The following is a 13,716-nucleotide window of genomic DNA, read 5'->3' as shown; positions in this document are numbered from 1 at the left end:
GAGCACATCCGGCGCCGCTCGCGCCAGGAGTCCTGAGGCCCGGAGTGACGCCGCGGAGGGGCGGAAGTGGCTTCGGCTCCGGGACCCGGTGGAACCTCCGTGGATGTGACGCCACAACGGAAGTGAAAGAGCGTTCTGCTGAGGGCAGAAGCCGAACCTTCCCTTCCGAACGCCCGGCGGGGCCCCGGCTTCCGGAAGGGGCTTCTGGGGAAGTGGGCGGGCGGAACCGCGACAGGTTCATGAATTATGCATCAAGGTACGGGCGGACCTGCGGGTTCTTAAAGACTAGGGTCCCGTCTCCCTTACCTCGGTGGGGGAATGGGCGACGTAGAAAGCGACCGTTTTTGTTTTTCTATATGGTACTCTCAAGAATGTTTCAATGCTTTGAACACGCGGGTGAGGACTGGATGTGTCCGTTTTCTGAGGTTCCTACTTAGACCCAGAGAGTAACTAATAACCTCTCCCCAGCCATCAAAATCCCACTCCGCCCCAGCCGGGTGTCGCAGTGGCTAGAGCGTCAGCCTGCGGACGGAAGGCTCCCGGTTCGAATCCGGACAAGGGCACCTACCTTGGTTGCAGGCTCCTCCCCCGCACGGACCCTGCTTAGGGCTCTTGCAGGAGGCAACCAACCCATGACTTTTTCTCACATCATGTTTCTGTCTTTCCCCCTGTCTTCCACTCTCCCTAGAAACCAATGGGAAAATATCCTCGGGTGAGGATTAACAACAAAAAATCCGATCCCTCCCTGACCACACCCCTTACTCTCTGCTTTGGTCTCTAGGTTCTTTTTGCCCACCTCCACGTCTCTGTCTCCCCACTCTGCTTCGCTTTTACACAGGGCACTCATCACTACCTGACATTGTATTGTTTCCATCTCTTCCCACTAGAATATCGGCCTCGTGAGGGCAAGCTCTTTGAATTGTTTGCTGCTGTATCCTCAGAGCCTGGCATTTAGTTAGTGGTCGGTAAACGTTTGTTGCATAAATGAACACTTAATGTGAACTCTTTCAGGAAGCCTTCCCTGATTGCTCCAACCCATAACGGTGCCTTTCTCTGAATTCCTACAGCATTTAGTCTGTACCTTTCGTTGCTGTTTTATCTCTTTCATATACATGACTCTTCAGCAAGGTTGTCAGCTCTCAGGGAAGAGGAGCTGCTTTGCTGAGCACATAGTAAATGCTGAATAGTTATACACCGGTCACCCACAGTTTCGCTTTCCGCTGTTTCTGTTACACTTGGTCAACTGTGGTCCAAAAATATTAAGTGGAAAATTCCAGAAATAAACAATTCATAATTTTTAAATGACATGCCTTTCTCAGTAGCGTGATGAAATCTCCAGCCATCCAGCTGAGTATGGGACACGACTCATCCCTTTGTCCAGGCTCTCCAAGATGTACATTCTCCTCACTCTCATTAGGTCCTTAGTAGCCATCTTGGTTGTCATATTGACTCTGGAGGTATTGCAGTGCTTGTGTTCAAGTAACCCTTATTTTATTTAATAATGGCCCCAAAGCACCAGAGTGGTGGTGCTCAAAAGCCAGGAAGTGATTGCTGTAAGTGAAAAAGTATATATGGCCCAGCCTTCATGGCTCAGTGGTTGAGCGTTGACCTATGAACCAGGAAGTCATGGTTCACTTCCGGTCAGGACACATGCCCGGGTTGCAGGCTTGATCCCCAGTCAGGGGCATGCAGGAGGCAGCTGATCAATGATTTTCTCTCATCATTGATGTTTCTCTCTTCCTCTCTGAAATCAACAAAATTTTTTTAAAAGAAAAAGGTATATATGTATAGGAAAAACACATATTTTATATCCGTACCATCCCCTGGGGGTCTTAGAACTTATCCCCTGTAGATAATGAAGGACTACTGTATGTTATTTGAGTAAATGAATGCTGCCACTAGCCTGCACCCTGATTCAGCTCTGGATTCAGCTCTATTTTGGCTGAAACAGAATTGAAGTCCCTCCTATTAACAGAAACAGCCCCTTGGTCAGAGAGCAAAATAACTCCAAAATAACTATAATGCCCATTTTACAAATAATGAAAATAAGAAAGATTTAGGTCAGGGGTCCTCAAACTTTTTAAACAGGGGGCCAGTTCACTGTCCTTCAGACCGTTGGAGGGCCGGACTATAGTTTAAAAAAGAACTATTGCCGAGACCGGTTTGGCTCAGTGGATAGAGCGTCGGCCTGCGGACTGGAGGGTCCCGGGTTCGATTCCGGTCAAGGGCATGTGCGTTGGTTGTGGGCACACCCCCAGTGGGAGATGTGCAGGAGGCGGCTGGTCGATGTTTCTCTCTCATCGATGTTTCTAACTCTCTATCCCTCTCTCTTCCTCTCTGTAAAAAATCAATAAAATATATTTTTTTAAAAAAGAACTATGAACAAATTCCTATGCACACTGCACATATCTTATTTTGAAGTAAAAAAACAAAACGGGAACAAATACAATATTTGTTTTTGCATGTGGCCCGCGGGCTGTAGTTTGAGGACCCCTGATTTAGGTGATTTTCCCCCCCAAGATCACAGCAATGAACTAGAAAAGAACACCTAAAAATAAACACTTAAATTAAATGTTTAAAAAGACATGTATCTTTGGCCTATAATTATTTGTATCTTTAAAAAAAAATAAATATTTATTGTTGAAAGTATTACATATGTTCCCTTTTTCCCCCAGTTGACCCCTCCAGCCCACTCTGCCCCCACACCCCAGGCCTTCACCACCCTGTTATCTGTGTCCATGGGTTATGCATATATGCATACAAGGTCTTTGGTTGATTACCTCCCACCCACCCCCACCTTCCCTCCCAGATTCTGCACTCTGTTGCTGTTCATATCTTTTTTAAAGTATCTAATATTCCTATCACCTTTTGGGGGTCTGCACTGTCTGTGTTAACCTGGTAGCAACAGTCTTAAGGGCTCAGATGTGACCAAACCCAGTTGCTGAATGAGTTAGAGATCGATGATTTGAGAAATGTTGAATTTGGGGGCTGAGAGAAAAGTGGGAGCAAAATAGTAGTCATCACTATAAGTCCTGGTTCTCTTCTAGTTCTTTTCCTCTTTACATTAACTGATACTCCCTGGGCCTCAGTGTCTGCAACTGTCAGTCCTGCTCTCGCTCTAAGAAGCAAGTCTTTAAGTTCCTTGAACTCCTCAGAGAGAAGCTTTAGATAGAGAAATGTGGGGTGTAGAGAGAGGAAGGCTGTTAATTTTAGCTTGGGGTTTTCCAGCTGGCACACTGTTACCATCTTGAATCACTTCCACACCCTGAGCTCTGCCTGGGAGATCCCTCCTCCCGGGGGGTTCCCCATTCCTGGTTTGGTCTGAGCCACAATGGTAAGCATTCCAGAAAAATGCTTAAGAGAAGCCTGGCTGAATCATTTGATGCACAGCTCAGGAGGCAAAGAAAGTACAGTGATGAGAGACCCTGGTCCCAGTAGTGCCTGCGATCCAAGAACCAAAAGGGCAGTATAGTCATTGTTTATGTTCTTCGTCTGTCATTAAGCAGTGACTCTCTGCTCTACCACTTACTGGCAGCCTTCTGAGGGCCTCCAAGGTCCCATCGTTTCATTTTCAACTCCATCAGAGAGAAAGGTTAGGATCTGTTCCCTGTGGACTCAAGACTCTTCCTGGTCAGCATGGCAGTGTGATTTAGTTTGAGGTAATTCCTTTAGGACAACTCAGAAGACTAGGATGTCTCCTTTCTCCTCTGTCTCTCCACCTGACTTTCCATAGGGAAGAGAGCATTTAGGGAGAGGGAGCAGGTGAGGATTTCCAGTGTTTTTCTGGTGTATTTTAATATATTTAAATTTAGAGAAACAGCAGTCTAATCAGGCAATAATTAATTCCCTCTTCATCAGGGGCCTTCATGTGTGCCTTTTGCATATGGATGAGCCACAGGGTCACACTGTCCCTCTGAAGAGACAGTTGCTGAAGGTGATAGAGCTGAGTGTGCTCTCCAGGCACTTGAGCTCCTTCCCCTTCCGTCCTGTGCTTCCCCCTCCCTGCACCTGACAAGGACTAGATTCCTGTGGGGAAAGAAGAGAAAGGTTAATGAGGCTTCCTCTCCCGTCCTCCAGGATTCCTCTCTCACTGCCCCCAACCCCTCCCACCAGCGCCTCTTCCTGGACCCTCAGTCCCATCCAGCCATCCTGTCCACCAGCTACCCACTGGGATCTCTTCAGGCCCCACTGGGCTGCCTCTGAGCCTTCATCAGCAGCTTATTTGCTTTGTACCTCTGCTTTTAGTTGGTTTATCACTCCTTGGCCCCACTCTGCTTCTTCCCTCTGTCACAGTCTGTCTTTTTCTTAGGGAGGCTGACATCCTGAATGCACACACTGCTCTGGTCCTGAGAAATACGCTGCCTCCTCCCCACTAACCTTTGTGCGCTGCATGGACTCGATCTTACTTCCCTGAGTACACAGTCAAGCTCTCCAGCACCTAACGCACACACCTACCAACCCATGTACATTCCTAATTTGAGCTACAAATATAAACACATGTATGCATACACAGCCCGGGGCGGCCCAGATGCCTTTTGGCACATTACAGTCTCCTCTCCTCCCTGGAGCTCCCCATTTCCAGGGAGCAAGGGGGGAACAGATGGGGGTGGGGAGAGAAATGGGACCTGGGTGGTTACTATGGCAACGGAGCCTAGCAACAGCTGAGAGGCTGATGTGTGTGTGGGCTTTTGCAGGGTTGTTATAAGAGCCAAACCTAGAATTGGGGGCTCAGAGGTGACTGATCCCAGCTGGGCAGCTTGGATCCCCTCCCCCAAACACACCGCTTGATTCCACCTCCACACCCTATCAGAGAAAGCAGAGTGGGGAAAGCTAATGCGTTAACTACAGGGCTTCTAATGCTGCACAGCTTTTGGGGGGCAGGTTAGGGAGCATGGCTGAAAATAAACCAAGCAGGGCAGCCTCTTTCCCATTGCTCATTTTTCTCTTCTTTCACCTTTCACCCTCCATCTGTATTAACAGCTCTCTCTTCTTCATTTTCTTGCTTCTCCATTGCCTGTCCTTCTATGTAATTTGCCCTTATTTTGTCTCCTTTCACATGGTCTCTCTTGACCTGCACTGGCAAGTGACAGGCAAGCCATTCTTCCAGTTTCTCTTGCTCTGTCTGCTCCCTTAGTTTCTCTTCCTTCCAGCTAGTCCTAAGTTAAAGCCCTTGAATCCCAACTCCAGGTCAGAGTAGGCCGGTCATATTGGGCTGGAGGGGTTCCCGGGTTCATCCTCTTTCTCCCTCTTGGCCGCCCATCACCTCTCCTCCCGTCCACTCTACAGGGCTCATAAGACAGAATCAGGGAACTCAGGTATCTTGCAAAGGCTTTATTTGAAAATTTTGAAACTTACATCCCACAAGAATTCAAGATTATCACCACAAGAAGAAAGAGATAATACAAAAATATATATCACAGCATAGGAGCCAGGTAAGAGAGGAAGAAGGAAGGTGGGAAAAATTATGAGAAGTAGGGAGAAACCTGGGGGCAGGGGGACAAAAGGAGGGAGAGTGGAAGAACAAAGGAGGGAGGGAAGGAGAGATGTTAGGGAGCCCCAGAGGGGAGGGATAAATTGGGAGGTAGAGCTCCCAATGGCCTTGAACCAGCTGGCTCCATTCCCTGGCAGCCTCAGTGGAATTAGGGAGGCCCTTAGAGAGGCTGGGAAGTAGAGGACTGGCTCAGGGGGCTCTGAATTCCAGAGAGTGACACACACACAGACAGCCAGGACAGATAAGACAAAAGGGACTCAGGAGGAAGGGCAGGGCAAATGGGAGCCCCTTTCGTGGGTAGTGCAGCAGGTGACTCCCCGAAACCCATCTCCCAGACAACAGAACTTAGCAGTGGGGTGGAGGACTCCCCAAAACCCATCTCCCAGACAACAGAACTTAGCAGTGGGGTGGGGGAGAAGTGTGGGGCCTCACTACCCTCATCCTTATGGGAGCCCTCAGGGTATGAGATCACCCATGGAGTGGAATGAGGGAGACAGTGAAACACATGACAGGGAACAGGATGGGCCACGACAGATGGGGGGCACAAGGAGCCCCCCCGCTCACCTCCCACCCACCTCTGGGGCAGCATGCAGGAGCCACAGTGGGTGTTCATGAGGGAGAATGTAAGCACAACACACAACACAACATGGGGCCAGGAAATGCATGTGAGAGGAATGGTAAAGTCAGCCACTGACCACTGAGATGAGCATGAAATGTGGGAAGAGAAAATGAAAAATGAGAAACAAAAGGGAGAATGTGGGGGGTCAGCAGAGGGGAGACGGGTGGATGGGGAGAGGGCGCAGAAGGCTGGCTGCACAAGAGCATGAGTGTGTGCAATGGCCCGTGAGGGTGGAGGTGAGTGTGCAAGGCTTTCATGTGAGTGTGCAAGGGTGGGGATGGGGCACCAGGAACCAGAGGCCCCACTTAAAGGAGGGTGAGCAGATAGGATTGCCTACAGGGCCAGTGAGTGTTCCAGGGTGGTGTGCCAGGGCAGAAGCCAGGAGCACCTGCAGCCCCAGCTCCCACAGCTGCCCTACCCTCAGTGGGATGGTGGCTATGCCGGCCCCTTGGCCTCCTGCTTGGTGGCACCCCAACATTGATGGGCATCACAGATTCACCAGGGGAATCCTGAGAGGAAGAGGGAAAGGGCGCAGTCAGGAAACAAGGGGTAAGCCGGAATTGAAAGGGGAGTCCAAGACGCGGGGAGTCAAGGCTAAGAGGGCGGACTTGGAGTTAAATGACAGCATGAGAATAGGACAGAGATCCACAGAGCAGGAGAAGGAAGGGTCCCCTCAGAGAGGAGGGGTCCAGGCTCCTTGGGAGGGCCAGGGACCAGGCTGGGAAGGAGAGCCAGGGGCTCTGGGAGGGCCAGGCCTACCTCCTTCCCACCCACCCAGGAGGGAGCACCCCCAACCACAGCTCCAGAGACCTAAACATCCTCCCCTCCCCGCCCTCCATCTTTTTGCCCTGGCCCTCACCGGTTCAACTGGAAGGCTGGAGCCCCTTTGGGCTGGGGCATCCCAGGCCCAAGCCGGGGTCCCCCTCGGGGCTCCTCGTGGTCAGGGGTGGGGGTTGGCGAATCCCCGAAGGCCCCCAGCACAGTGACCCCGGCCGGGGACAGGTCTGTCAGCGGCTGCTGGCTCTCCTCCTGCCTCAGGGCACCTTGCTGTCCTGAGGGCCTGCGCCGCTTCTGGCTGCGGTCCCAGCTGGTGCACCGGAAGGGAAGAGGTTCTCTCACACACTTAAGAAGCCCCCATCCTGAGCCTGCAGGGTTGGTCACCCCCAGCCTCCCTTAGGCACCCCTAAGATCCTACAGCTGAGAAACCGGCCTCTAACAGTTCCCTACACCAAATCTGAAACCAAGTGTCCATAAAACCACTTCTCCTACCCTGCCCACCCTGGGAGGCTGGGATCTAAACCATCCTGGTCCAGATCCACAGAGTTAGTACTTCCTCCCCACCAACAGGTGGAATCCCCCAGAATCGCCGCCTGGGGAGGCGTACCCAGAAAAACCATTTCTCTCCTCAGCAAGCACCTTGGCAGGTTTAGTTCTAATTCAAAGCCAGCTAATGACCTGGACACTTTAATGATTCTCTCAGTAATGTGTGAAGGACTGGGTGACCCATTATTAAATACAGGCCAAGAAAGCTCCAGATTTACTCCCTCCTCCCCAGGTGCCCTAAGAAGGGGCTCTGCAGACTGAGTAATTGTTCTCAGTCTTGGAGGGACAAGGAATGCCCAGAAAAGCCCCTAGTGCACATGGTAACCCCCCACCCCTCCCATTAACCTTGTATGTCCCTGGGAGAAGGAATGTGCCCTGGTTTCTCACTGTCTCCCCCCCACCCAAATCCTTAACTACCTTTCCCCAAGGTCTTGCCTTAATCTACCACTCCCTATCCCACCCCCAGCAAAATCCTGCCCTTGCTTCTTCCCTCCTTCCAGCCAAACATCCAGTTCCCAACGGCCAGCACCCTCATCCCCACAGCTTACCAGAACTTGAAGATGATGCCAGTGGCCACGAGAACAATGATGATGGAGATGGTAATTGTGACATAGAGCTGGGGGTCCACACCTGATTGGGGTGGGAAGAAAGTTTTAGGGGGGCTCAGTGTGGTAGGAGCCATGAGGGAGTGGGGACGGGGCTAGGCTGCAGGTTCAGTAAGCTTGAGGAGGGCTGCCAATGTGAATCCACGTTGCCCAACTCTTTCTAGAGCCCCTCCCCCTTTATTCCATTCATCAGCTTTACCCAGAGTTTTCAGCTCTTTTCCTCCCAAATCCCCCACTTTCCCAATCCTGTATATATGTGATGAGGAGGGACTCCAAGGTCAGAGAGAACCCTGTTCTCTGTACAGAAACCAGGGGGTGGAACCGTCCATCTGTGCTCTGGCCTCACCCCCAAACCACTGGCCCTGGCTCTGCACTCTCTGAGCTGAGCTGTCACCCTGGGGTTCCTTTCATGGTGTTCCTCTGCATGGAATGCACCCACTCAAGGTTCAGTTCAAATGTCAATTCTTGGAAGGTGTCCTGATCCCCAGGCAGAGGCCGTCTCTCCTTTCTTTTCTTTTCTGTTTTTTTTGGTTAATCCTCACCCTAGGATATTTTTCCATTGATTTTTAGAGAGAGTGGAAGGGAAGGGAAAAGACACAGAGAGAGAAACATCAATGTGAGAGAGACACATCAATTGGTTCCCTCCCGCACACCTCAACCAGGGCCAGGAATTCGTGTACCAGAATCAAGCCCAGGGCCCTTCCATCTGAGGGCTGATGCTCTATCCACTGAGCCAAATCGGCTAGGGCTCTCCTCTTTTCTTAAGCAACATGCTGAGCATGCCTCTAGTAGAGCACTTATTACACTGACATCCCCAAGTGTTTACACATCTGTCTTCTCCGATGGCCCTGAGCTCCTCCAGGGCTCAGACGCATCTTCATCTCTGCCTCCTGTGCCAGCGTGGTGCCTGACACATTTGTGGAAGGAGCTAACAGACAAGGCCTCGCTTGCTGCCCTGAGCTTCAACCAGTTTCCCCACCCTCATATCCCTACCGCCCTCTCACACTCCCACTCACCTTCCCCACGACCCCCGAACAAGAATGGCCGCAGGGTGGCAGGTGCTTCTCTAAGGATGATCCCATCTCCATCACCCCGCATGGAGTCTGAGTTGGGGTGTGGGGTAGCCAGCCCATGGGGGGCTGCAAAGCCATAGTCCAGGGGCAAAAATCCAGGATTGGCAGAGTTGGGATCACCCCCATCCTCTCGAGACACTGTAGGGCCCCATACAATAGCCCAGGGATACTGGGATGAGGGTGGCCCCTCTTCAAAGCCTGATGGGGTGGCAGGGGGCGCAGTGCCTGGCAGGACTTGCCGCCTGGATCTTGGAACCCGAGGGGATCGGCTTGGTGGGGGTGCCCGCTCCCACACACAGACATGGCGTGGGGCTGAGGGACCTCCCCGGGCGCATGGGGGACGTGCTGGGGCTGGTGGGGTTCGAGGGGAGGAGGAGGAGCCTTGAGCAGGTGGTGGGAAGGGCAGCAACAGCAGTGGCCAGAGAGGGAGGAGGTGGGACAGCAGCAGTGCAGGCCTACAAAAAGGGAGAAAGAGAGGGTGAGACAGAAGCCCATCTTGGGCCTGTGTGTGGGGAAGACAGGCTCATACCTGTGATCCCCAGCTGCCTCTCTCCAGGTCTCTCTGCAAAAGCAGGCGGGCTTTGGGAAGGTTCAGCCTCATTTCCTATCTTCCCAGGGTCTAGCCCTCAGGATGGAAGGCCCTTGATGGGTCTAGGGAGGAAAGGGCCAAGACCTCAGGGAACGCTCCCTCCACTGTGCCGAACTTACCACATCCTGGACTCCATGCTCGAGATCTTCCTCAGCTGTGACCCAGATTTTCAGCTTTTACTGGGGAAGAGAAGGGATTGTCACATCCCCACCCTGCCCTGTGTTCTTCCCCAGCTCATTCATCCACCAATTCTACCCACATCTCCCCTCCCATGCTGCTGGCTGCCAGCAAAGCTGCCGCCCCCCAGGATTCACTGCTGCTGAGCATCCTTTGGGGGGAAAAACTCCCCAAGTGGCTCCCTGTCTAGCTCCCAGCCCCTCTCTACAATTACCCAGGTCGCTGTTATCTCCCCACCCCAGGGCCTACTCTCACTTCTCAGGCTTCCTTCTCACTTCCTTGCCCACAGCACCAAGCTTTTCTTGGATCTTAATTTAGAGTCAAGAACCTTGTGATTCCTTGAGCACCTACCGCTAGGGAAAGAGTCAGGGTGGGGGAGGGTAGAGGAAGTCAATCTGAGTGTGTGAGTGTGTGTGGGTGGCACGTGCCCAGCCTGCCCACCCGACTTGTAGTCCCAGACAATTCTCTTAGGATTGGCCTCAGGAATCTGCATCTTTAGGAGAAGGGGAAGAGGAGATGGAGGGAGGGAAGGAAAGAGGCAGAGAGAGGTGAGTGGGAGAAAAACTACAGAATATACTTTTTGCTCAGTGTTTAATCATACAAATGCATAGATGCCCTCTGACGGGAGGGGCCACCCCTTCCATGTAGCTCTCCTGGGTGAAGAATCCTGGAAGAGTCAGGGTGGTTGCTTTGGAAAGAGGAAGGACATGTGTTCAGGGTTGAGGGTGCTGGACCCAGGGTGGGCCAGGCTCCCCTAAGTAAATGGGACTATGATACCCTGTGGATTATGGGTCTAAATCTGTACTCTAAGTACTCTCAGAGATCATGGGAATAAGATAAGAAGGTCTGGGGAAGGAGTTGGGAAAATGGGCAGTGGGGAGGGATGTGAAGGGGTGAAGGGCCCAGAAGGGGAACGGTGGGTTAGGAGCCAGAAGGAAGGAGAAGAGTGAAGAGGAAGCCAGCATAGAGCACAGAGCGGGGGACAGGAGTCCGTCCTGAAAGAGAAGAGAAGGGGGGCAGGTACAGAGGCTGGAAGCTTGGAGGATGCTGAGAGAGAACAGGATGAGTTAAAGGTCAGGGAGGGAAACAGAGGGTGAAGGGGTCCCAGGAGCAGGGGAAGAAGGGGAAAGGCAGGAGGGGAGAAGGAAAGGTGCAGGCAGGAAGGGAAGGTGAGACACCGTGGAAGGGGAAGGGAGAGAGGGGTGGAGAAGAGCAGGGTTGGGGAAAGGGAAATGGGAAAGGAGGGAGCATAATACAATGACAAAATAAGAGGAAGGGCTGGGGACCGAAGACAAACAGCAAAGATGGAGGAGTTGGAAATTGCTTCTTCCGATGTAAAGGGATGTGGGGCTATGGGAGGAGACAGGGATAGGGGCATGGTGGGAAGACGGGAGAGAGGGATGACAGAGAAGCAGCAGGAGGGAGGAAGTAAGGAGTGTGGGAGCGAACCAGTGAAGCGGAGAGGGCTCACGGGGGTCTCTGCGGCCGGCTGACTCCGGGACTCACTCACCTCTCCGCCGTGTGCATCACCCCCTCCCCACGCCGTCAACTCGGGTCCCAGGACCCTACGCCCCTCCAGCCACCCCTTCCAGGAAGCCCGCAGTCCCCAGGCTGGCGCGCCACCCCCACCCTTTCCTCGCGCCTCGCGGACCTGTTGTGCGCAGGAGACCAGATGGGGGTGGGGCGGGAGCCTGGAGGTGGGGGATCCCGGCCCCATTTCCAGCGGGGCCCCAGCCCACCCCTCTCACAGGCCCGCGCTCCCCGCTGGAAAGCAGCGAGAGTTGGGGAGCAAACGAGGACCCGGCGGTCGGCGAAGGGACTCCGAGAGAGGGAGCCGACAGGGACCCGACGCCAGAGGATGCGGGGAGCCTGAGCCGAAAGCAGGATGGAGGCGGCCGCGGGGACGGCGACCGCTGCGCCAGGAGGGTAGGATGGAGCCGGGACCAGAGGAGGGATGGAGAGCGCCGCGGGGAAGGGGCGCTTCGGGACTGGAGGCTGGGACCCGGAGAGGGACCGCGCCGGGAGCGGCGGGGGCGAAAGGCTCGGAGTTCGGAGGGACCAGGCCGGGCTCCCTCGGGTGGGGGTGTGGGGTCCCTTTCACTCACCTGCGTGCCTGGCGCGGCGGCGCGACAGCTGCTGGCGCTCGGGGCTGCGCCGAGCTGGGGGGACGCGGGAGCGGGGGGGGGCGCGGGGCATGGTCAGGGGGGTGGCCGGCAGCGGGGTGCTGGAGAGGGTGGGGGGCGGGCGCCCTGGGCGCGGGGCGGCGGCAGCGGAGGCGGCGGCGGGGAGATGCTCCGCTCGGCTCGGCTCGGCGGGGCTCGGCTCGGCGGCTCGGAGCGCTCGGTCTCCTCCTCTCCCCCTCCCGCCCCCCGCCCCGGGCCGCGCACGGTTTAACCCTCCCGCTGCCGCACCGCGGGAGTCGCGCTCAGCTGTGTCCCAGGTGTGAGGCTGGAGAGGGCGGCGGAGGCTGCGCGACTGTCTGATTCCCCGCGTTTTGATGGCGGCCTCCCGGCCCTTTTCCCCCAACACCGTGGAAACCCGTGGTCACCTTAGTGCATTTCTGCGATTCGGCATCTCCAACTGTCTCACCCTGGTGAAGAGTGCGGAGTGGGGGCCCGGGCAGCGGGGGCAGTGAGGACCTCGCGCCAGCCTTGGATTCTCCCAATGACTGGACCCCGATTCCACTCTGGCCCTGCTACAATGCATTGCCTCACAGCAACCCGATTACCTTTAAAATAAGGAGATCAAGTCGCATTACTCAGCTTATCTGGCAATCGGAATAGCCAAACTCCTTACTGCGGCTTACCAGACTGTATGACCTCGCCCCTAGCTCTCTGATGTCTTTCCCCAACACGTCTTTATGCCCCAGCGACACTGGACCTGATCTGTATTTCTAAAACTAGAGGAGCTTAACTGACCAGGGGGGTCTTTGCACTCACTGTTCCCTGTGTCTGGAACGGTCCCCCCTGGCTTTTAGCAATGACTCACTCTTTTCATTAATATTTCACTTAGATCCAGTGTCACCTCTTCTGGGATGCCTTTGCTAACCACTCTGTCCAAAGCAGTTTCCCTGCCCTAGCTGGTTTGGCTCAGTGGATAGAGCCTCGGACTGAAGGGTCCCAGGTTCGATTCTGGTCAGGGCGCATGCCTGGATTGCAGGCTCAGCCCGCAGTGTGGGGCGTGCAGGAGGCAGCCTATCAGTGATTCTCTCTCATCATTGATGTTTCTATCTCTCTCTCTCTCTCTGAATCAATAATATATATATATATATATATATATATATATATATATATATATATATTTAAAAAGTAGCTTCCCCTGCCCCAGCCCAGCCCATTCATTCATTTCTATCACAATCAAGTTTTTGTTTTAATTTATTTTAGGGAAGGAAGAAGAGAGAGAGATGGGGAGAGAGAGAGAGAGAGAGAGAGACATCGTTGCCTCCCGCATCTTGACCAAATCGAACCCAAAACCTAGGTATGTGCCCTCATCAGGAATCGAACCCACAACCTTCTGGTGCACCGGGAGGATGCTACAACCAACTGAGCCACACCAGCCAGGACCACAACCCGGTTTTATTCAGATTGCACTTCTAGGACACCACACTCTTGTTTCCCTCCAACCTCGCTGGCTTTTCTTTCTCAGTCTTTTTCTCCTCTACCTCTAAACATTAGAGCTTCTGAGGGCTTAGTCCTTGGCCCTCTTGTCTTTCCACATCCGCTGTCCAATGATGTCATCCAGTCCCAGGGCTTAAACACTATGTAAATGTCAGCGAGCCCTAAATTTATATACAGAGCTCTAGACTCATTTATCCAACAGCTTACTTGACATCTCCACTT

General features: G+C 53.6%; 1 protein-coding gene across 2 annotated transcripts; it reads right to left on the bottom strand.

Moving 5' to 3' along the window:
• Nucleotides 1–5,316: 5,316 nt before the first annotated feature.
• Nucleotides 5,317–12,513, bottom strand: PIANP (PILR alpha associated neural protein). Of its 2 annotated transcripts, none has more exons than XM_070407924.1 (6): nucleotides 12,426–12,513; nucleotides 9,820–9,879; nucleotides 9,055–9,566; nucleotides 7,982–8,063; nucleotides 6,970–7,197; nucleotides 5,317–6,619 (listed from the first exon to the last, which is right to left on the bottom strand). In XM_070407924.1, the coding sequence occupies exons 2-6, from the start codon at nucleotides 9,834–9,836 to the stop codon at nucleotides 6,598–6,600; spliced, it is 861 nt and encodes a 286-aa protein (XP_070264025.1). In that variant the 5' UTR covers nucleotides 9,837–9,879; nucleotides 12,426–12,513; the 3' UTR covers nucleotides 5,317–6,597. The 2 variants fall into 2 exon arrangements, with proteins under 2 accessions (XP_070264025.1, XP_070264024.1); XM_070407923.1 differs by lacking the exon at nucleotides 12,426–12,513 and adding an exon at nucleotides 11,983–12,141.
• Nucleotides 12,514–13,716: the final 1,203 nt, after the last annotated feature.

Source organism: Myotis yumanensis, unplaced genomic scaffold, assembly GCF_028538775.1.
Source record: "Myotis yumanensis isolate MYYU_CA2020_CCGP unplaced genomic scaffold, mMyoYum1.0.hap1 SCAF_3, whole genome shotgun sequence".
Classification (NCBI taxonomy): domain Eukaryota; kingdom Metazoa; phylum Chordata; class Mammalia; order Chiroptera; family Vespertilionidae; genus Myotis; species Myotis yumanensis.
The sequence above is the reverse complement of the archived record's forward strand: the minus strand, read 5'-3'. Positions and strand labels throughout refer to the sequence as shown.

What these genes read in the sequence shown, in the direction of transcription:
- PIANP (XM_070407924.1), bottom strand. An exon ending in GGCATCATCTTCAAGTTCTG is followed by an intron (nt 7,198 to 7,981) that starts GTAAGCTGTGGG and finishes CCGGTGCACCAG; the next exon opens with CTGGGACCGCAGCCAGAAGC. An exon ending in CCAGCCTTCCAGTTGAACCG is followed by an intron (nt 6,620 to 6,969) that starts GTGAGGGCCAGG and finishes TCTTCCTCTCAG; the next exon opens with GATTCCCCTGGTGAATCTGT.